At 46.1% G+C, this 21016-nt stretch overlaps 1 protein-coding gene across 4 annotated transcripts in view; it reads left to right on the top strand.

Moving 5' to 3' along the window:
* The window catches only part of GGT1 (gamma-glutamyltransferase 1), a 63891-nt gene that overhangs the window by 37999 nt on the left and 4876 nt on the right, over positions 1 to 21016 (top strand). For 2 of the 4 annotated variants that reach the window (XM_037371025.1, XM_037371111.1), the window contains 8 exons: positions 14387 to 14554; positions 15200 to 15327; positions 15562 to 15651; positions 16666 to 16858; positions 18020 to 18177; positions 19072 to 19221; positions 19739 to 19875; positions 20725 to 20912. In XM_037371025.1, the coding sequence (XP_037226922.1) occupies positions 14391 to 14554; positions 15200 to 15327; positions 15562 to 15651; positions 16666 to 16858; positions 18020 to 18177; positions 19072 to 19221; positions 19739 to 19875; positions 20725 to 20912 (1208 nt within the window). In that variant the 5' untranslated portion in view covers positions 14387 to 14390. Of the gene's footprint in view, positions 1 to 10420; positions 14555 to 15199; positions 15328 to 15561; positions 15652 to 16665; positions 16859 to 18019; positions 18178 to 19071; positions 19222 to 19738; positions 19876 to 20724; positions 20913 to 21016 lie in introns of those variants that run through there. The other 2 variants (XM_037370839.1, XM_037370936.1) reach the window with 1 other exon arrangement.

The following is a 21016-nucleotide window of genomic DNA, read 5'->3' on the forward strand; positions in this document are numbered from 1 at the left end:
TTAGCACTGTGGCTTGATAGGGTCAGTAGTACATCAAATGTCAACTGATGGTGTCAAGAGGAACTGGGTTTTCTGACAGAGGCTGAGATCGAGCTGGGAGTCTAGTGACCTGGGATCGCAGACAGGTCACTGGGCAAGATATTTCACCTCTGCATGGCCCATCCAACCCTTGAAGGTACCCTGCCTACCACCCAGCTTGATACTGGTCTTTGCTCCTCATTGGGTTGAGAAGTTCTATGGAAATGTTGGTACGTAAGGTCATAAGACTCACAATTTGACCCTGGTTTTGCATATAGTATGAGTGACATGGCATGCTGATAAGAGAAGTGCTGCTTTAGCAATCTGGCAGAAGAAAGACTTAAAACTGTCAGAGTTCAGGGCTATACAGACACTGGAAGGCGGATTTCTTGGGGTCCTAGAGATGAGAAATTCTTACTTAAGCCACTGTCCTGCTGGTAAGTAAGTAGTCCTCTTCAGAGAAAGCTAGATCTAAGCAGTGGGCTGAAATCCATAGATCTTGCATACCTATTCTTTCCACATCTTTCTGTGCTTCTAAGTGGTAATGGAAAATGCAGACTGTGTTGGGATGGGAGGTCAAGCACTGGCACGTTTCTTACCTGGCAGCAAGGGGGAAGGCCAGGAGGCAGGTGCAGAGCCAGAAAAGCTGCAGGGACAATGGGATGATGCTGGGAGTGTCTTCCAGAAAGCAGAGTGGAAGGGCAATGCTGTGGGAGAGAACAGAGCTCCTGATGCAGAGCAGGGAGAGCACTCTGCAGAGTGCATGTCAGGGGATTAGTCACATGTGGGGAAACTGGCCTGTGAGGCAGAAAGAAATGTCCTGAAATAAAAACCAAGCAGGCCACATTTAATTTTTTGTAAAGACATTTCTGTTGCAAGGAACTACCAAGGGCAACTGTATTTGTGGAGAAGGAACAGATTCTGTCCAGGAAAATGAATATTTAGACACGTGAAGGACCAGAACATCACCCAGGAGGCCGAGTGCATGTTACCAGAACAGAAATAATGGTCCTCTCCTACGTGTGCTTGGGAAACAAAGATCTGTTCCTGCTCTTGGCTGTTTCTTACACTGTGGTATCTCCATCTCATGCTGATTACTAAAGCTGAATCTAATAGCTCTGGTTACCTATCTAGTGGAAGAGGTATAACATCCCCCACTGAAAACCCACTCAGTCCCCTTATGGCTGTTTCGTTTGTGCTGAAGCCTCCCCCAACACTTTAAAGATGGTCTCTGAGGGACCAGGGCTCTTCTCTCGCATCCAGCTAAAGGTCCCAGTCCTGGCCTGCATTTCCTGATCCAGCTGTCCACAAGAAGCAGGAGTCAGATCATGGCTACTCCAGGAGAGATAAAGCTACTCAAAGCAGCTCCATGGCAATTAAGACACTCATCTATCTGTAGTCTCTTGGTCTAGCAAAAGCAGGTGAATTAAAGCAGGTAGCTACACTTTTTTTTTTTTTCAGCTGGAAACTGAGCACTTTTCCAAGATCTGCTGAAATCTGTGGAAACCTCTTCAGTGAATGCAGTCGTGAGTTTATTTATTATTTTGGAATCTAGGGGTTTTGTTTGGTTTTGTGGGTTGTTGTCGTGTTGTGTGTGTCATCGTCCCCCCAGTGCTCTACAGTCCATAAAACAGTTAACTGCTATGGCAGTAACATTAAATAAACACTTCTGCAGAGCACCAGTAAAGTTCAGACTTCTTTTGTGATCTAAGAGCTTCAATGTGCATGTGAAGGATAGGTCCAACTGCAGCAGTCAGGCTAAACTGAAGAAAGCCTCCAGCCTTCCGAGTGGGTATCATTTATTTGTCCCCCTTTAGCTGCCTGCTTTCCTGCTCTTTAGTCTTTTTTTTTCCTTCCTGTCTGCCTCCTTTGTTCCCTCTTGCTCTGTTTTTCCCTTCCACCAGTTTAGGTTTTCTTCTTTCCCCCATGTTGTTCCCTTTTCTTTCCCCTTCTCTTCCTTCAGTAGCTCTCTCCCCTCTTTTATTCCAGGATGGTGAGTTTGAGGGGAAGCTGTGTGGGACTGCATTGCTAAGCTGATTGCTGGCTGCTGCAGGGAAAGGCAGGTCTGTTAGCTGCAAGAACACAGTCCCTTTGGTGGCCTGGCAGAAAGGCTTTGCAAAGATGAAAGGGCTCCATAAAGCTGATAAATAATGGTACAGACTGCTGCAGGTTTTAGAAACTGTGGAGCCTGACATAAAATTTATGAGTAAAGACTGAGTCTAGGTAGCAGAAAGATAATTAATTGAGGAAAAGTGATGAAAGATGACAGTCCTTGAACAGGGGGCAGTCACCTTTTTTGGAAGGGAGGAGCAGAAGGTTTGCATTTATATTGTCAGATAGGATTTGAAATGAAATAATGTTTAATGAATTAGTCCTTGTTACTGTCATGCTTACTTTGACAGAGAGTTGTTACAGAAAGTCATTTGACCAGAAAATAGAAAATAAGGGTTAACATCCTTTGTTATCAAAATCTAGAAAGTCCTCTTGGAAAACAGGATGCTGCTAGTAAACCGTTACTTCTTTCATGCATGTGTCCTCTTTATCTGGCAGAACAAGATGACACAAGGTGTAGAATATCCTTTCAAGGAAAGCTCAGGAAATAGCTTTTTGCACTGAGCTTTCTTATAACCTAAGCTATATAATCTACATACCAGTATACCTGTCATAATCCATTTGAGTATTTTATACCACTCTTTAATCATCATCTCCTTTAGATTTATCTGTCTTCTACATCTGGAATATCATTAGGATTATAATCACTTTACAAGAATCAGAACCCATTGGGATCATAACAATTTTATTAATATGCAATGGCATGAATTCTTGATGTCAGAATAGTACAACATCAGAAGGTTTTATCCAAACTTTTCCCCGTTAAATGCATCCCAGTGGCCTTTGTCAAAGGTACATCACTGTTCCTTCTGCACAGCAATCAACAACGCCTCTGGCCACCAAGGAGCTTTGTCAGCTGTCGTACCGCAGCACTGTCCCAGTAAAACTACTTCAGCCCTATGTGGGTATATGAATATAACCAGAACTGGGCCATGTGGCTGGCAAGAAAGGGTTAATAAACTCCCCATTTACCAGTTATCTTTCATTTTGCTTACCTTTGCCCCAGGGAGTAATGTGCACCTGTGGATGATTATGGGAAACCAGACTTCATAAAATGAGAGCATGTGGGTTTAGTGGTTCGTCCTCTTTGAGCAGGTGCGTTGCAGTGGAAGCAGCTCTCACTGGAGGGGAAGGAGGTGCTTTGGCTGTGGGCAAACATCTGCTTATTTAGCTTCAGCTCTGCAGGTCAGCTGTTGTATCCCTGCTCTTAGTCAATTTGACCTATTGCATGCTAGGCAACTTTTCCAGTTCCTAAAGTACCTTTTCTCTTAAGAGTCTTCCCCATTGACTTGTTTGCCAGGACTTTTTTAGCAGTGGTCTCTTTTTTTGTATTGGTATTTCTTATGTGGTGTTTAGCTTCAATGAGGACTGCGTGCTGCTCATGCAGCTTGTACTTAACTTCCACTGGTTGCCCCATGCACGGAAGAGTGGAGCAAGGTGTCGGCAAGGAAACATATAGTGGAAGAAGCCTCACATGCTTATTAAGATCTCTGTGTTTGTTACTGGGCAATCAAGATACTGTTTTGATGCTTATGGTCAAGTAGCATTGGATTGCAACATGGCTCTGTTAGAGAGGAAAGACTTCCCCATGGAAAAAATAGCTAACCTGCAAAATGAGGACATCTTGTAACAGCTTCTATTCCAACAATGCATTAATTAAAACATCAGGAAATGGAGACCTTGGATTGCCTGTTCTTCCATGAAAAGGAGGAGTCTGAACAGTAGATGTGATTGCGTGATCTGGGTTGTGTGAGTCGTTGTTGCTTCATGAAAGTCCTATGGAAAAAATCAATAGGGGATGGGGAGGGAAAAGCAAAAATAAAAATGGCCCAGAAGCGCCTTCAGGTTGCCTGATACTTTATAGTATCTGCAAGTTCTGTTACAAAAGCTGTGAAGGCATTGCTTCAGGTGCTGATGGATGCACTCCTCTAGGAGGAGGAACAAATGGAGTTTTCAGTCTGTTGCTCATGTTTCAGTGTAATAGCGCATGCTAATTTTGGAGAATGTTAAAGATGACCATGCCGTGAATATCACAGACAGAAAGAGGTGGCAAGCCCTGCAAGAGCACTTGCTTTGTAATGGCTTGAGATGTGGAGATTAACAAGGCAGCAATGCACCTGCATTAAACATGGCATTGCTGTTTAAGGTGCGGCTTTGCTGCTTGAAACACGCAAGGGTGAGTTGTAACAGGACTCTCTATTGCCTAGACAGAGATACTTGACAGTTCCCAAAGACTATGTACAACTGAAATTAGGTAGTTGTGCATAGCACAGCCTGCACATGGCAAGCTGTTCACCTATCAGAAGCACTAACTTCAGGTTTCGTAACTTTCTCATCATGAGAATGACACCATCCTCAACTCTACTTGTACATAAGTGAAAGACTGATCTGCTGAGGGGCATCCAGCTTGTTCCAGCTCTGTGCTGGTAAGGACGTGCCACAGGTGAAACTACATTGCCCTTGAAGAAAGACGTAGGAACTTGCTTAATTCTGGTGGCTCACTGGTCTAAAACTTGCCTTTCAGCAATGGGGGTGAAGAGTTACAGTTGGATAATTATGATTTAGAATGGGGATTTCTTAGAGCTAGCAGCCTTTCTGTGTGACCTTGCACCCTCCAAGACAAATGTGGTGCCAGGGAGACACTCTTCTGATCTAGACCTACTTCAGGAACATAGTTTTATAGTTCTGAAGTTGCTATTAAGCATAAAACCAGGCACCATCACACCTATAGAGTTAGTAAATTAAGAAAAAGGTTCAGTTCAGTAGACTGCATCTTAGATTCCCCTATAAAATATCATTTAATATTAAAGGTGTGACAGATAAAGTGCAGTTCCGTTTGAGGCAGAGAGCAGAATACCGTTCCACACTGTCTGCTTTTTCAGAGGATAGTTGTTTTGGAACAGCTCCTGTCACAGTCTTCTCTGTGGAGCATCATGGGTCTCACATCAATAAATGAGATGCAGCGAGAGCGGTATGTGTTACTGCATATGGCCTGGACTCTGAATGTGCACTTCAGACTGGCCAGTAGAAACAGCAGATACATCAAATCCTTCCGAGCTTGCAGAATATTTTCTGTGCCAGTACCTGCTTTCCAGAAAGCTTCCATTTTTGCTCAAGATCTCTTGGACTACAGCAATATGACTGGAGGGACCTGCCCTCTTGATGCACTGCTATGAAAGGAGTATCTGAAAGTCCTCTTTGAAAGATGGGCGCGTGATTTTACCAAGCGTAGATGTTAAACAGAACTCCATTTTGTTGCTATTACAGAAAAGAAGATGTATTTTAAAGCAGAGAAAATACAGCTCATGTTCTCAAAACCTTTTACCCTTGGAGCTAGGCCAAATTTTGTTAATGAGTCGTAGTATAGCTACCATCCTTCTCAAGTAAGTAAAGATCCGGTGTGTCAAAGGTTGGAGTGGGGCAGAAGGACTGGGCAGGTTTGGAATTGAGACATTAACCACCTGATTGATCCTGGTAGGTGAAGAGATAGCACCTAGCCATGCTGACTGGCATCCAGGCAGACTTTGCATCATCCTGCTTTTGCAGGACAGCCTCCTGGCTAAAAATCAGGCTTGGGACATGTAGGCTTGTATCCTTGCTGTGCCCATGCTTCAGGCAAGCTGTGATTTGCCTGTGCTGTGTTCTATCTAGATGGGCATTCAGCTCTGGTGTTCAAAGGTGGGTCTAAGGTTGCTAGCAAGTCACAGACAGCAGCAGTGGCCAAAGCTTTAGTAGCTGAGTCCTTAGAGTCCAAAGACAGTTAATGCAGCTCGTTACCTCAAGTCTGGGTTGCTCCTGGGGTTTATGCTGTACTGTTCAATGGCAGGTAAGCTGCTACCTTTGAGGTGCAACTATGCTTCTAGAATTGGCACAAGCAGACGTGTAGGGTTGTTGCTTAAAAGCCTCAGTGAGGTTTAGTGATGGAAGGCAGGTTTCTTCATCCCTACCTTCTTGCTTTGCCATCCTTCCAGGCAGAGGGTGCTGCTATGGGAGCAGGGGTGGCAGAACAGGCACTGCATCTTGTCATTGCAGCTGGAGTTTTAATTGGAAATAAACCCAATGACAGCGTTAAGGTAGTGTGCAGCTGTGATGATTGCTGAGGAAAGGTACATGAGCTGATCGGGTGCCCTCACGTTGCAGGCACTTGCTCACACTTGGTCGAGAGGAGGTTGTTCCCACGAAATGTAAACACAGCTGAATCTGTCAGGGTGTCTGGGTTTAAGCTGCAAGGTACAGACACACTTAAAACCCAGACTTCTTGAATCACAAGGGTGCCAGCTGGTTAGGCAAGAGTGGTGTGAGGGTACATGACCATGTGGAGATGGGAGCGCTTCTGCTTAAGATGACCACATATCTGCACTGTTGCTTAATGAGAATTTAAGAGCTAGTGATGAGGTGCGGCAAAACTAACATTTGCATTACGTGGTAACCCAATCCAAGAACACAGACTGAATCTGCTGGTGATATACAGCATTTGTGGATGCTAAAATATGCATTTTAAAATGTGGGTTCTTGACTCTTCACCTAGTCAATGATTACTTATGCATTCCTTTGGTACTGTGAATTCAAACATAATGAGTTTCGATGAGTTAATCTCCATGAGCAGAGCGGTACAAATATCAGGTTGTAGGATACGCTTCAGAGAGCTTTTAAGTAACGTAGTTACTGCTACAAGGATGTATTGTCCCTAGAAAGGGGTTCACTGCTTGAGAAAGGATATTCAAAGGGTATCAGTACATAAAGATCTGTGCAAAAAGACAGGACGGACTTTGCAAATACTCTGGAGAGGTAAGGAGGAATTAGAAATTACCTTCATTAAGCCAGTCCCCTCAGCCTGGAAGTGCTGTATGGGATTTCATATTTAGCAGAATATGGGACACTGGGACTTTTTTTAATGTATCAGATGAAAGCTTGCCAAAAGAAAATGATAGAACCTGACTAACCAGTCTGAATAAGCTCAGGTCTAGTAACTTCTAGTCTAACGGCAGAAGAACATCTGAAAACATCTTTTGCAACAGTTGGGAGAATAGAACTATTTTAATGAAGCATTTTGATTTTAAATTGGGAGGGAATGTAACAGTGATGTCCTGCATGAGTTCATAAAACTTTAATAACTTGCATTTTTGACATTGAGTTTGTCAGTTCTGGTTTTCTGGGAGGTCCCCAACTAGAAAATACTGTGAAAACCATGTGAAATGGGCTGTTCTGCATTTATTCCCCCTTTCTGCCTTTTTTCACTTCAAAGTTTATGCTGAAGTGTCTTAAAATAAAAAATGTTGGATTTGACACTAAAATTCCTGCAGGAAAACATGAAAGGTATTTTTGGAAAAAACAATTTCAAGAGGAAATTATTGTCTCTCTCGGGGAACTCTGAGTTTACTCTACATTGAACAGCATACGACATGCCATTAGGCTTCAGAAAACCCAGTGTCTGTGGAGGAGTTGCAGATTTCGATTACAATAGCTCTTTTTGTAAACTGCATACCTGAAAGCCAGCTGGAACAGCCTGCTTTATTCAGGGACTTTTCCCTCAGTTCTCTTCAGCGTCTGGCTGGCCATCACAGCAGTAAGTAGGGACCACTGATCTTCACTGAGGCCTTTCTCCTTAAAATTGATCCATATGCACATGAGCCCTCCATGCCAGCCTTACCAGAGAGGGTGCTAAAGGCTTGTAACCTGCATCCGAGGGGAGGGAGGCAGCAAGTCACACAGGGTGCAGGCCAGCTGGACAGGCGCTAGCTGTGAGGAAGGCTTGTAGCTGAGCTGAATGGAGTAACTGCATTTCTTCAGGGATTGCTTCGTCCCCCTGCTCCATGCAGGAGCAGTGCCTGGATCCAAATTTGGAAGCCTGTTTGGGCTTCTTCGTGGCTTTGCTGAACTCTGCTTTAGTTCCCTTCTTGCTGGTGCAGATGAAAACTGTGTAAGACTTCAACTTAAATATATTGTGATGGATAAGGACAAGAACTTCTTAGTTTTAAGTTCCAGCTTAATACCAGAACACATCTCTTGTCTCATTGTGTGGCCTGGAATTTACTAGGCTTAAAATATCTGCTTGTGCTGATACTTAAATATTTGAGTCAGTTTTCTACAGAAATCTGGGTAAGACTTGCGTTGGGAATGATTTCCTTAGATACAAGAGGTGTTGTTAATAACTTGTTTAAAGGCATTGTGTGGAAAAGGTAGAAATAGTTATGGAAAAAATGCCTGCTAGTCACCATGAAGACCAGTACCTGATAGGAGATTCTGTCTGCCTGTGTGGTTGGTTGCAGAACCAGAGTCCTGATCAGAGGCGTCCTGGTGACTGCTACTGTAAATCCTAGTAAAAGACCTGAGGGGAAAAGTATTTAGCACATAAACTTGTAGATCAGAATCTTAAATGGCTTAATAAGTTCATGTCTTGCAATAACCGCAGGGCAAGGCTGCATGCAGGGAGGTTTATATGGAACCAGACCTTTGTGTGCGAGTACAGGACATATGGCACGGGGAAACCAACCCTTTCCTTGTGGGGCTGCTCTCGAAAGGAGAGTGCTCGGGAAGTTTGTGTCTCTCCTAACAAAGCCATAGAAGAGCAGGCATGAAGGTATCACTCACAAAGTTACAAAGTTTTCTGCCATTTGGGCTAACACAGACCTGTTAGTGGGTAGAAATACTGCATCTGAGCTGTCCCAGTTCACTCCAAGAGTAAAGCTATGTACAGCCTGCACCAGGTCACCCCCTACCACTACTTTGGGATTATTTACGGTGAGATACAAAGACCCCATAGTAATTGGAGACCTCTGACCTGGTAGGCAGGAGGCAGGTCTGATGTTCCAGCTACGTAGTCTTTACACAGTCCTTGTTGTGTAAGGTGTTTATCCCCTGACCTTTGGGTAATTATGGCATATATTAGCCTTCCAGAACCTAAGAACTGTAGATTGTGTAATGAAGGAATTGCTGATGAGGAATGGGCAACCTAAGCTTTGGATTTGGCATGTGAGAAGGTATAATGTGCTCTAGAATGCATAGGCAAAGACCCTACTTAGCCAGAGTCATACTAAATCTTACAGAACTGCTAGAAAACAGGTACATAAGCAAAGTACAACATGATTAACTCAGACCAGCAAACAAATCTTGCAAACATTTCTGCCTTTTGAAGTGGAAGGAACTGCTGAAATCACCAGAAGTAGCCATGGACAGTCCCAGTGTACTTTCTGTGTTGGTCTTGTCTTAATTTTTCTCAGTGCAAGTTCTCTTGGAGCAGATAACCTCAGCTAATTAGCTGCTCAGAGGCTGATGACCCTTGATATTCTTGCAGATGAAAGCAGAAGTTGCTGGCTGTCGTCCTTACTGACAGTTGCGGAATGCATGGTTAGCACAGTTATACCTGAAAATTCAAACTGTCTTCTGGCTAACTGGGTGTGCGCACAGACTCCTAGTGCAAGGGCTTCCCACAGGTGAAGCAATAATTTGCTTTCTTCGTTACACTAGCTCCCGGTGAGCTCCCGTATGGCCTGGCCCCCCAGCAGGGTGCTGGGAACAGCCCTTGGGTCAGACAGCACCTACAGCTGTAGCAAGACAGGATGTCAGTGATCAACGTGGTGTACCCAGTTCTGGAGTATGCTGTTAGTGTAAGTAGCTGTCTTAGAGTTTTATATATACTTTAGAGGTGGCTCCACCTGTGTGATTGGTTGTAGGCACCTTTGTTAGGTTGCCACATAACGCTGGATCAGTAACGGGACATTTGTGTGAGCAGCCCTTGGGCCTCTGCTGGCAACCTGGTTCTGCTTTTCTGAGGCCTCTGTTGGCTTAGACCCCTGGGGGCCCTGTGGCAGTCTTGCAGCTGTTTGCTTTACGTGCATTCTCACTCAAAAGTCACTGACAGTTCACTCTACACAACAGTAGAGTGTGCAAACATTATTTCAACTGTTATCGATAACAATGCCATATTTAAATAATTAATATGGATTAGACTTTGAGTTTTATCAGAAGAGCATATCCTGTGTCCTGTGACAAGATTCAGATGTCCAGTCTGTCCTTGCGTACTGTGTGCTGCCTGGGGAAAGGAAGGACAGATGTCTCAAAGCTAATGGCCTGGGCTGGGGATGGGAGTACACGGAAATCCTAGGAGTGGGTGCCGAGGTATGCAGCTGTTGCAAGAGGGATTTAAAGCAGAAGCCTGTTGGGTTGAAGATTGTGGTTAACGTTTTAGGTGTTGTCAGTGGATGCTTCCTTCACTACTTCATTCAAGAACAAGGCAGTGCCTGACCATACCTGGACCCTTTTGTCATCCTCTGGTATCCTGCTGTTCTTGCTCCCCTGCTTTCTGGCTGGTACCTCTCCTCTTTCTCCTCTTTCAGTTCTCCTGGTGCTTTCCCTGACTGAGGCAGGTACCTCATCTCTACAGTGTACCCCAAACCCTCTTGGCAGAGATGTCAGACCCTGTATCCCCTGCCTGATACTACCTAGCCTGTTGCACTGGGGCCCTTTTATTTAAAAAACAGTGTCATGTTTAAATAAGGCTGTGAATATCGTGTGTTTAAATAAGGCTGTGACACATCTGAATACAGCTCAGTGGGGTTGCTCGTGCAGGCGTAACTCTGCTGCTTGCTGGTCCTCCCCCTCTGTTAATGTAAATTAAAACAGACTGTTGAGCTACATTTTAAATTCCATGGCTAGGACTGGCTGTTGGACCTTTATAACAGTGAGAAATAATCATATTGCTTTTAATGGTTTTATAGCCCCTCTCTCCTGGAGACCTGCTGCTGCTGCCAAGCAGCCCTGTGTGACTGAAGTGCTAGCCAAGCTTCCAAACACCTGCATTTGGCAGGGATCTGGAGGTTCAAGCCAGCCTCAGCAGACAATAGTTTGGGAACCAGCACAGGCGGTGGCCCGCAGCTGCTCCTTCGCTCCCAACACTAAATCATAGCGGGGACGCAGTGAGGCTCAGAAAGACCATTGGTGCAAAAACTCAGCTGTTCCTGCAGTGTGTTTACCCAGGGCACAGAGCGGGTGTGGGTAGGTGGGTTAAAGGATGAATATCTGCAGGCTCCTGATCAATCTCCTGAATGCTTTATGGCAAACAAAATTCATTTGGCTCCTGCAGTGCCACAGTTAGGAAGGCAGTAAGGACTGTGCAAGCGATGCTTCCCTCTTGGGTCAGGCCTGAAAAAGGTTAAGGAGCTTACGGGAGTTGAGCTGGCAGTTAAGGTGGAGAGGATTATCCTCAGCTGAGTTTGCTGTCTGTGCTGTTGAGGAAAAGAAAACTGCAGATCTTCAACTTGTACATCTGCTGCTTCCTTAGCAGGATCAATCTGACAGCTTGTGCAGATGCAGTGTTATGGAGAGCATTCACTTTTTTTGGCCCCGCTTGGGTCCCAGAGGCCCAGCCCAGAGGGTAGCGTGGTACCACAGTGCAGTACAGGAGCAGAGCCCAGCAATCTGTCTCTTCTTCACAGCAGTCTGGGTGCTTCCTCCTGCCCCCAGTGGTGTGTGTCTTACCCTCACCCCTGCGAACTCACTGGGCAGCTGGGCACTCCGTGTGGGGCTCTTACGGGTCTATGAGATGCTCACGAGTGTCATCCCAAATCCAGAGAGGAGGTGAAAGATGGGAGCAGTAAATACCATCTGGGGTTTCCCCCTTCTCCTCTCCTGCTCTCAGAATAACTTGCCTGACAGGGCAGCAGATGCTTACAGGAGCCCAGCAGGGAGGCAAGCGGCTGTGCAGAACTGCATGGCCCCAGCCAGGAGCCTATGGGTTAACACACCCCAGGCTTGCAGCACAGCCGGCATAGAGCAGCCTTCAGAGGAAACAAAGTACCTTCTGCCTAGCTGGGGCACAGATAAAAGATCCCATGGCATTTCTTGTGAAGCCTGGAGGAGACTGCCAGTGCTGAAGCTGAACTCTCTCTGCCAACAAACAAAACTGTCTTTAAACTCTGAGGCTGTGTGTGAGCTATTGTTGGGGACATAATGGCTTCTCTGTTTCCCTGCGCAGTCATTGCTCTGCAAACATGCCACTGGTCTCTTTTAAAAGTAGTTGAGTGTAAATCAAGTTCTAGAACCTGGAAGGAGGTTTCATCCATTTACCTTTTACTGCCCTCAGTTGACATTTGTTTACAGAACAGCACATACAGTAGATTTACACCCTGGTCTGAGCTGCTTTACTTGGAGATGGACATCTTTAGTGCTCAGACTGCGACTCACAGATACAGGGCTTAGATAGCAAATGTGTATCTCCTAACTTAAATAACAGGAATGGGGGGGTGAGGTTGAGGGGGCAGTGCTTGCAAATCTCCTCCCTCTGAGAAAAGTTTTGGTTTGCCTGGCCTGGCCTGTTTCCTCTGGTTAGCTCAGTGCTGGCACACTCACTGCTCCCTAATCCTGCGTGTGCTGCTGCAAGGCACTGAGTGCTGCTCTGGCTGCTGTGCTTTGGGCTGTTGAATATCCACAGAGGGTGGGGGGTTGGTGGATCCACTCTTCACCCACAGTGCCATGGATTGGCTCGTCTTTGAGGATGCTTCAGTGAGGTAAAAGGCATCTTGGCTGTTGTGCAAGTACAGCAGTCACGGTGAAAACCCAAAGCTGCACTACACAGGGAAAAGTTGGTACCTGAAGGCAATGTGATGGATTCATGTCTTTTTTCCTGGAACAATCCCGTAAATGGGAAAGGAAATGGGTCAAAGAGTAGCTGTTCAAGCTGTATTTCATGAACTGTCAGTCCCAACAAGGTGGCAGTGACGCTCCATCCCCTCAGTAGATCTTGACTCATCCTGGTATGTATCTGGAATATGCTTGCCCAAGAGCTCCTTGCTGTCCTATGCTCAGTCACAGATGAACTGTAACCCTGTGCATTCCAAGAGCAGCTGTTTGCAGGACTGGGAAATGTGGAGACATGAGCACTGGCCGTCGCCCTCTAGAAGTGGCAAGTTGATCGGAAGGGTGCTCTGGCCAAGGACCCTGAACAGGAGGGGGTGCTCCACTGGGGTGTGCCAAATAGCTTTGGCCAAGGTTGCTTGCTGATGACTAAGATGTATTTTGCACTGGTCGTTGATAACTTTCTGGTCAGAGACTCCTTCACAGATATGGTATTTAAAAGCAGATTATATTAATATTTTTAAAAAATTTTCCTCTGAAGATGATGTGAGCCACGACTAACAACAATTATGTTCTGCTCCTTGGATTTCCCTTCTCACTTACAAATCTGCTTTTTTGGTGTATCAGGTTACCACCTGCTGTAAGACAGGTTCTCACCCAAGTGATAGTTGCTGGTTTGGGGCCTTTTCATTACTGGTCCTGTAGCACTTCAGAACTGTTAGCAAAGGGCTCCCAGGAGTCCCCCGGGTGCTCACTGCAGCAGAAATCTCTGCAAATAGGATGGCAGTAATGGGTAAAGGGGAAGCTGGTAAAAGCTTTGGAGTTACTGGATCATTTGTTCTGTGCAGAGATGGCAGGGGCATAAAGAAATGGTACTGGCAATGCCCATAGAAAAGGTCTTGATATGAATCTGAGTGAGGAAATATGTGAAAGACCCTCTGTGAGAGCTTCAGGGGAGGAGGCAGCTGTTCACTGCCTGCATCTCGGAACTCGTGGAAACCTGCTAAAAAGCAAGGACTGGAAAGATGGGAAGAAGTCCTATATACAGACTCACTGTGTGGCTATGAAGTAGGGAGGAAGAGGTCAACAGAGATGGCTGCTTACCTGGCAAAGCCAGCCTGCCTCCAGGGCGTGGGTGGGATGCCGTCCTTGACTCCATCACATTACAAAATATAGGCAAAGGGCCTGACAGCATGTGCTGGGGGAGGGAATCTGCTAAAAAGTCTCTGATTGGTATTGCTGCCTTCATTTGGCAGCTAGATGAAATCCAGTCTGACATTGGGCCCCTGTCCTGTCAAACACAGCAGTAAGTTAAATGCTTGCTGAGCATCTAAAATCCTCAGAGCATAAAGTCACAAAGAGCAATCAGTTGTCATATTGCCACTGAAAGGTAACAGTAGCAGGACATCTTGAACATCCCCTCCCCTCTTGATACTCCACATCAAAACAGGACATCACCCCGATGTAACCGTCAAGGCCAGAATTGGGCTTGCACCTCCCCTGGCCACTCCTTCCCAAACTGCCCTGCCGTGTGCAGAGCTGGCGGCTGCCAAGGCTCGGAGGAGGGAAGCAGTGGATATGAAAGAAGGGAGATGAAAATACTGCTCTTGTGCCTGATCATCTGCTCCCTAGTTCCCATGTGCCCCAGAGGCAGCAAGGTTGACAATCCTGTCTCTTCCCACAGGAAGATGAAGCAGCGCTATGTGGTGGCCGGAGTCCTGGCTGCAGCTTTGCTGGGACTCACCTTGTTCCTGGGACTTTTCTTCGGGCTGCGCTCTGACTCGGGGGACACACACACTTACAAGAGGGCAGCTGTGGCTACGGATGCAGGGCAGTGCTCGATAATTGGAAGGTACCCGCTAATTGTGCTGTGACTTGTAAGCTCTGACGGTTCTTGCACAAGACTGTTTCCCCGATGTCCAGGTGCAAGCCTGGCCGTTGCCCAGCACAGATAATCTCTAATCTCCCCGTAGAAAGAGGGGGCCATAATAAAACCTGGGCTTTTACCCTGCCTGACCAGTGTTACTGCAGTTGCTCAAAGACAACATAGCGGGCAAAGAACCTAGTTGCATGAACAATGGGAACAAGAGATGCTTTTCAAGCTCCTGTTAAAAACCATTTATCAAGCTGTCCTCCAGTTCTGGATGCAAGTGCTGCAGATTTCAGGCTCCTCAGAGAGTTGTCATTTCTCATGTGTAATGAATGTGTCAGGGATGCCTGTCCCCATGCATGCTTTGATACATCACAGTGTTTTCAGGCTAGTTTGGATGTGCCTCTAATGAGGGCTGATCTGGTCTGCACCTAGACCATTAGGATCTGTTCTCTAAGGTGACAAAAGCTCAAAACTTCCTACTTCTGAGGAACCTATAGTCTGGGTCTGGACAAATGTGCATTAGAGAATCTGTCACAGCTGCTCTGATGAGATGAATCCATTGCTCACAGGTAGCTGAGACACTGTAACATGTCACCATCCAATGCCTTCTCTTCTGCTGCACAGGGACATCCTTCAGCAAGGTGGATCAGCAGTGGATGCTGCGATTGCAGCTCTGCTTTGCGTAGGACTCATGAATGCTCACAGCATGGGCATTGGAGGGGGCCTCTTCTTTACCATCTACAGCAGCACAGGTAAGGGACCAGGGCCACACACATCTGGAACCGTTTGAGAGCTGTTATTGTAAAGCAGGTGATTTATGCTACCTGAGAGAAGGTAAAAGACTGACTCACAGCTGCTGGGGGAACACACTGTCCTCAAAATAATTTCCAAGAAACTGGCTCACATTGTCAGACTTCTTCAGCAGAGACCATGCCTGTGTGTTGAGTCCAGAGCTAAACACCATCTTCTTTGCTCTGTCATTAAAGGAAAAGTGGAAATCATTAATGCGAGAGAGGTGGCTCCAAAAAGAGCAACAGAGGACATGTTTGGGAACAACACACAACTGTCTCTGAAAGGTATGGAAAAGGCTGTTTCGCTGCCTTGGAGGTGGGGGGGCACATAGTTCCGACATTAGCTGCTACTGACATGTCTAAATTAAGAGCATTTCTTATGGTTAGGTTCTTACATATCTACAGGGTTGCTCACCTAGAAATGTCCTCTACTGTACACAATCTGCAAACTCCATCCTGAGAAGGAAGCTAAAAATAAGGTCCTTCAAACTAGTTGGTCACCTCAGCACTTCCTGCTTTTCACTTCATGAAATTGCAGGTGAATCCAAAGCATTGAGTATGACCTGTTCCGTATTCCTTTCCAACCTCTTTGAATAAATATTTGTGGATCAACTTAATTCTTCTCAGTTCAAATGTCCTCCCTAAATATCTTTTGTGGTAGCTTTAACTAAGGGTTCAGGGGCTCCAAAGAAGAAGTAGTAGTAATTTCCTTTCAGGGAAAACCAGAAAGAAATACTAACTAGTTCTCTTCATGGCAACTCCTGTAACCAAGGAGGGACAGCACATTGGAGGGGGTTGGAGAAGTGTGTTGAACTTCTGGAAGATGCCAGTAAAAACAGATTGACGCGAACTGCTGCACCACTGTGTAATGTAGTAATCAGCCCATTGCAATTGTAGTTACAATGCTACAATGAAGTGTTTGGCTTAAGTGTGTACACAGTCTGCGTCCTCTTACTGTAGCGTGTCCTCCGAAGGACTGGAAACTGCGGGCAGCTATGATAGCTTCTGTATTCTGAGCAGCTTTTCTGTGGTACAGAGCCTACTGAGGGGAAATGACCCAAAAACCTGAGTTACCAGCAAGAGGATAGAGGTGTTTCAACAGTCCAGAATATGAAGGCATAAATGTCAGACAGAATAATTCTCTTAGCATCATATGCATGAGCTGAGCTGGTCATAGTAGACACGGACATAATCCCTGCCTGAAAACAGGGCTGACAGAGAAGCCTGCTCTACCTCCTACTCCATTAATTGCTTTCTTTTCTTGCTGTAGAAGACTAATACATTCCTCGTTTGCTCTAGGAGGACTGTCCATTGCTGTTCCAGGAGAAATCCGTGGGTATGAACTGGCTCACAAACGTCATGGCAAACTGGCATGGAAAGACCTGTTTCTGCCCAGCATCAAGTTGGCAAGAGAAGGATTCCCTATTGGGAAAGGCCTTGCAGCAGCCATCAAATCAAAGGAGGAGTCAATTGAAAGGAATCCCTCGCTGTGGTAGGTAGAGCAGTTGCTGTTCTGTACAGAGAAATTTGGGGTAACTGCATCCTGGCTGAAAAGTCTCTGTGTTTGTGTAATGTAGCGTCTGTGAGGAGTGTGCCTCCCCTCCAGTGACTGTACTCATTGTACCTGCTGATATTATTCCAGCTGCATGAAAGTGCTAAATCATGTGGCCAATTTTAGGAATGTTCAGTCCTGACCTTTAAAGGGAGATAAATTCTGCTTTTAAGATTCATTTGTCTGAGCAAAGGTGGAATTAGAGTACATGCTGGGATAAATCTGTCAGATGGCAGCATATTTTCTGAATCCCCAGCTTTTCCTCATGCCGCAAATGCGCCAAGCTAATCTTACCTGCGTTTGGGGCAATTGCAGAGTCTCCTTGAACATCTCTTCTGCTGTCAGGCAGCGGGAATTTGGGTCATCTCTTACTCTGCAGTCAGCCTTTCTCAAGCAGTGCCTCTGACCATCCACTTCTGGCAATAACTGTGAACATGAAGGGTTTAAAATGCTTCTTCTTCTTACAGCCAAACCCTTAGTGTCTACTGGAGATCATGCTTAATCCTCTCTTGTCCTTAAAATCTCTGCCAGCTGCAGGTTGGTTTCCAATCCAATTGGGATGTACAGCCTGGGCCTATCTCCTGTACTTGCATCTGGCAGGTCCACAGCAGCACATTCATGACCTATGATGAGGGAGCTAGAGAGGAAACTGTCTACCTCAAAGTGCTCTGAAAAACAGGGATTGAAACGCATTCTCCTGGACTCACTGGAAGCTTTGAGCCTCATAGCTTCATAGTCTGTGCTCTGAACTGAACTGCTTGAGTTCAAGGACTGAGGCCCCTCCTGGGCATCTTGAGGCAGTTGTTGGCCCCTTGGGCAGGTAGGGAGGGTGGCCTGCCTTGGTGAGAAAGATCGACGCTCCCTCCTGCAGGCTTCGCTGAGCAAATCCTGAGCAGTGTGGAATCCCAGGTCAGAAACCGCTGTTCACTTCTGTGTCCCAGCGTGAGGTATCAGGACCCCTGGGGCATGGCTCAGGCAGGTTCTCTTCTCTCCAAGAAGCCTCTAGCGTGAACACTCAAGTACAATGTCAGCTGGTACAGGTACACATAGTTTTGAACGTGTCTCTCAGATCTGATCTTCTCAATCTCCTTTCTCTGTTAGCGAAGTGTTCTGCAGAGGAGGGAAAATTCTGCATGAGGGTGATATCATCAAGATGCCTAAACTAGCCAACACATACGAGACTATAGCCAGTGAAGGAGCAGATGCCTTTTACACAGGAAGCCTGGCAAAACAGATCATCGATGACATCCACAGTGTAGGTGAGAAACAGGACGTCTTTCCAAAACAGCATGAGTGACCTGACTGCTGCAGCCCAGCATCCAGGGAGGAGCCGGTGACCTGCAGAAGCCTTGGAAGCAGGTCAAGCCTGCTGCCTGAAATGCTGCCTCTGAGATCTGTGGCAACAGGACACCCAAGAGAAGCCACTGGTGCTTTAACGGATGCAGTTGAAACTCAGTCAGAAATGGATAGTATAAACTGTGCATTTCTGTGCCATATAGTCTAGCAAGTCTGTGCGTTTCTGGATAGAGCTTAGTGGATATAGCTGTTTACAGAGCCTGAATCCAGCACGTTTCTACCTGAAACATTACATATATGGTCCTGTAAACTCTGAGCTTGTGTAATCGCTCTGTGCCACTAGATGGCGGTAGTACTCTAGCCTTACTAGCTAGCATTGGCTTGCTTCAGCGAACCTCACATGAGTAAGTCAATTACTGGCTCTATTTGTGGTGGTGAATTACTGTCTTCCCCCTTCTGATGAGAAAGGCAATGGAATACACAAATTATTTTGCTTGTGGGGTAGCGGAAAGCAACTGCACCCAAAAGCTGCATCCTCCTCCTGTAAACAGGACTCTTAAGGACGTTTTGTTACCTGACATTGTTGGTGTCCTTTGTAACAAAAAGATGGATCACCAGATTTTTGGCTGCCATAAATCAGCCCAACTTCAAGCTTAGGCTATCTGAGCCTCAGCTGGATCTATCAAGGAATAAATTAATCTCCTTTGCACCCATCTTTGCTTTCTTTACCTTGCAACTTTTTAGATTTGTCTGTGTTCCCTCCTGTCCTTGCTGTGATGCATGGTGATGGACTATTACCTCCCCTTCCCACTGGCGATCACTTAAACCCACATCTATAGTTTCTTTCTCTTTTCTAGGGGGCATTGTGACATTGGATGACCTGCAGGACTACAATGCAACAGTGATTGAAGACCCCATACAGATCACACTTGGGGAGTTTACTCTCTACACACCTAGTGCCCCCCTAAGCGGCCCAGTGCTAGCCCTCATTTTCAACATACTGAAAGGTGAGATGCCACTGAGCAGCACCTTGCAGGCAGCTGGAGCTAGGAGAGCTCCAAAGACAATGCCTTTTTTGTTTTGGGAGCTGGGCCTCCCTCGATAGCCTTCCAGCAGCAGGTGAGAAGTCGTAAGACCCCAGGAGGGATCAGAGATGCGGGAACATTCCTCTTCTGCTGTAAATTCAGGGATGTCACCTTCCCGCTTGAAATACAGGAGCGAGAGGAAAAATATGCTTCTGACTGGGGCACTTACCTGATCCCTGCATGGGTGGAAAGTAACTTGTACTTCAGGCTCCTTTGGAAAACATCTCTGCAAGTACACATCCTGCTGGTGATTCCCACAGTGCTCGAAACTACTCTTCCTGTAGCTCCTGTGTTTTCCATGCAGAGATTAGGATGGTCCAGTGACTGCCTCTCTGTGGAGACTGGGCCTCAAGGTTATATCATTTGACACAGGTTTATTAGTGGTCCATTGACTGTGTACTTCCCTTTGCGTTCACAATCATTTGTCTTCTGTTGCCAGGATATAATTTCTCTGCTGACAGCATCAGAACCATGGAGGAGAAAGGCCTGACTTACCACCGCATTGTGGAGGCCTTTCGCTTTGCCTATGCCAAGAGGACTTTACTGGGAGATCCAAAATTTGTCAACATTACAGAGGTACCTGGCAAAAGCCTTTTCTTTCTGCAACCAAGGTTGACTGGATCATGACTTAAAAGTTCTTGGGTGACTAAACTTTGTCAGGGGTGCTCTGTGCCACCTGCTGTTGACAGGCACTCTGAATCAAAACGTGAAGTCCTATGTGACTCATGGCTGAGCTGTGAGGGATATAAATGGAGGAAACCTTCCTGCTGTAAGCAAAAGCAAAGTCCTCAATTCACCAGGAGCATTTTGAGTATATTTAGGGCTAGCCCTCCCTGTTTTCATAGTGTTTGAAGCCTTATTCATTAGATGACATTCCCAGCATCCTTGTGGCTCTGTAACCACAGTCCTGCCTATAGTAAATGGACCAGCGGATGGGAAGGGGTGAGGCAGGAACCCCGCTTTCCCCAACTTTGCATTTTGTGCTTTTACTTCTGTGAATCTGCAAAAGCAGCAGGATCTGAGCCCAGCCCAGCTTGATGGACACAAATTTGCAACGTACAGAGCTTGTCTTGGCCTAGTCCTCTCAGCCTGATCCCTTTCCTCTCATCTCTGAAGCAAGAGTAGCACTGCTTGCCTACGCCTTACAGCAGTGTTGGGGACAGCTTTCCATAGATCTACAGTAATGGCTGCTGATAAACTTCCTTCTAAAGGGGTGCATTGTAACAGCTGCTTCTGTGACTGCTTAGAATGCTCTTTGGTACAATGTCCATCTTTCAAGGAGGAGGAAAGCCCCTGCTGGAAAACTGTAGCCTCACTGCTGGGATTTGCCACTCCTCTGTGATCTGAAGTATTGGATATTAGCCTCATAACCACGTGTCTCTTAAACTTAATCTGCTGAGTAACTGCATTGGATTTCTCTGACAGGCGATCAGAAACATGACGTCAGAGTTCTTTGCGGATGGTCTCCGGAGGAAAATCACAGACAACACCTCCCATCCAGTTGACTACTATGAGCCAGTATATTACACTGGAGATAATGCCGGTACATCCCACCTCTCCATTGTGGCTGATGATGGCAGTGCTGTGTCCGCCACCAGCACCATCAACCAATAGTATGAGCTCAGACATTACTTCCGTGTAGGCCTTTGCCATCTTCCTAGTGGTGGTTCTGTGGTTGGTATAAAACATCACTGAACTGTCGTCTCTCTGGTGGGGT

The sequence above is a fragment of the Falco rusticolus genome, chromosome 1, assembly GCF_015220075.1.
Source record: "Falco rusticolus isolate bFalRus1 chromosome 1, bFalRus1.pri, whole genome shotgun sequence".
Classification (NCBI taxonomy): domain Eukaryota; kingdom Metazoa; phylum Chordata; class Aves; order Falconiformes; family Falconidae; genus Falco; species Falco rusticolus.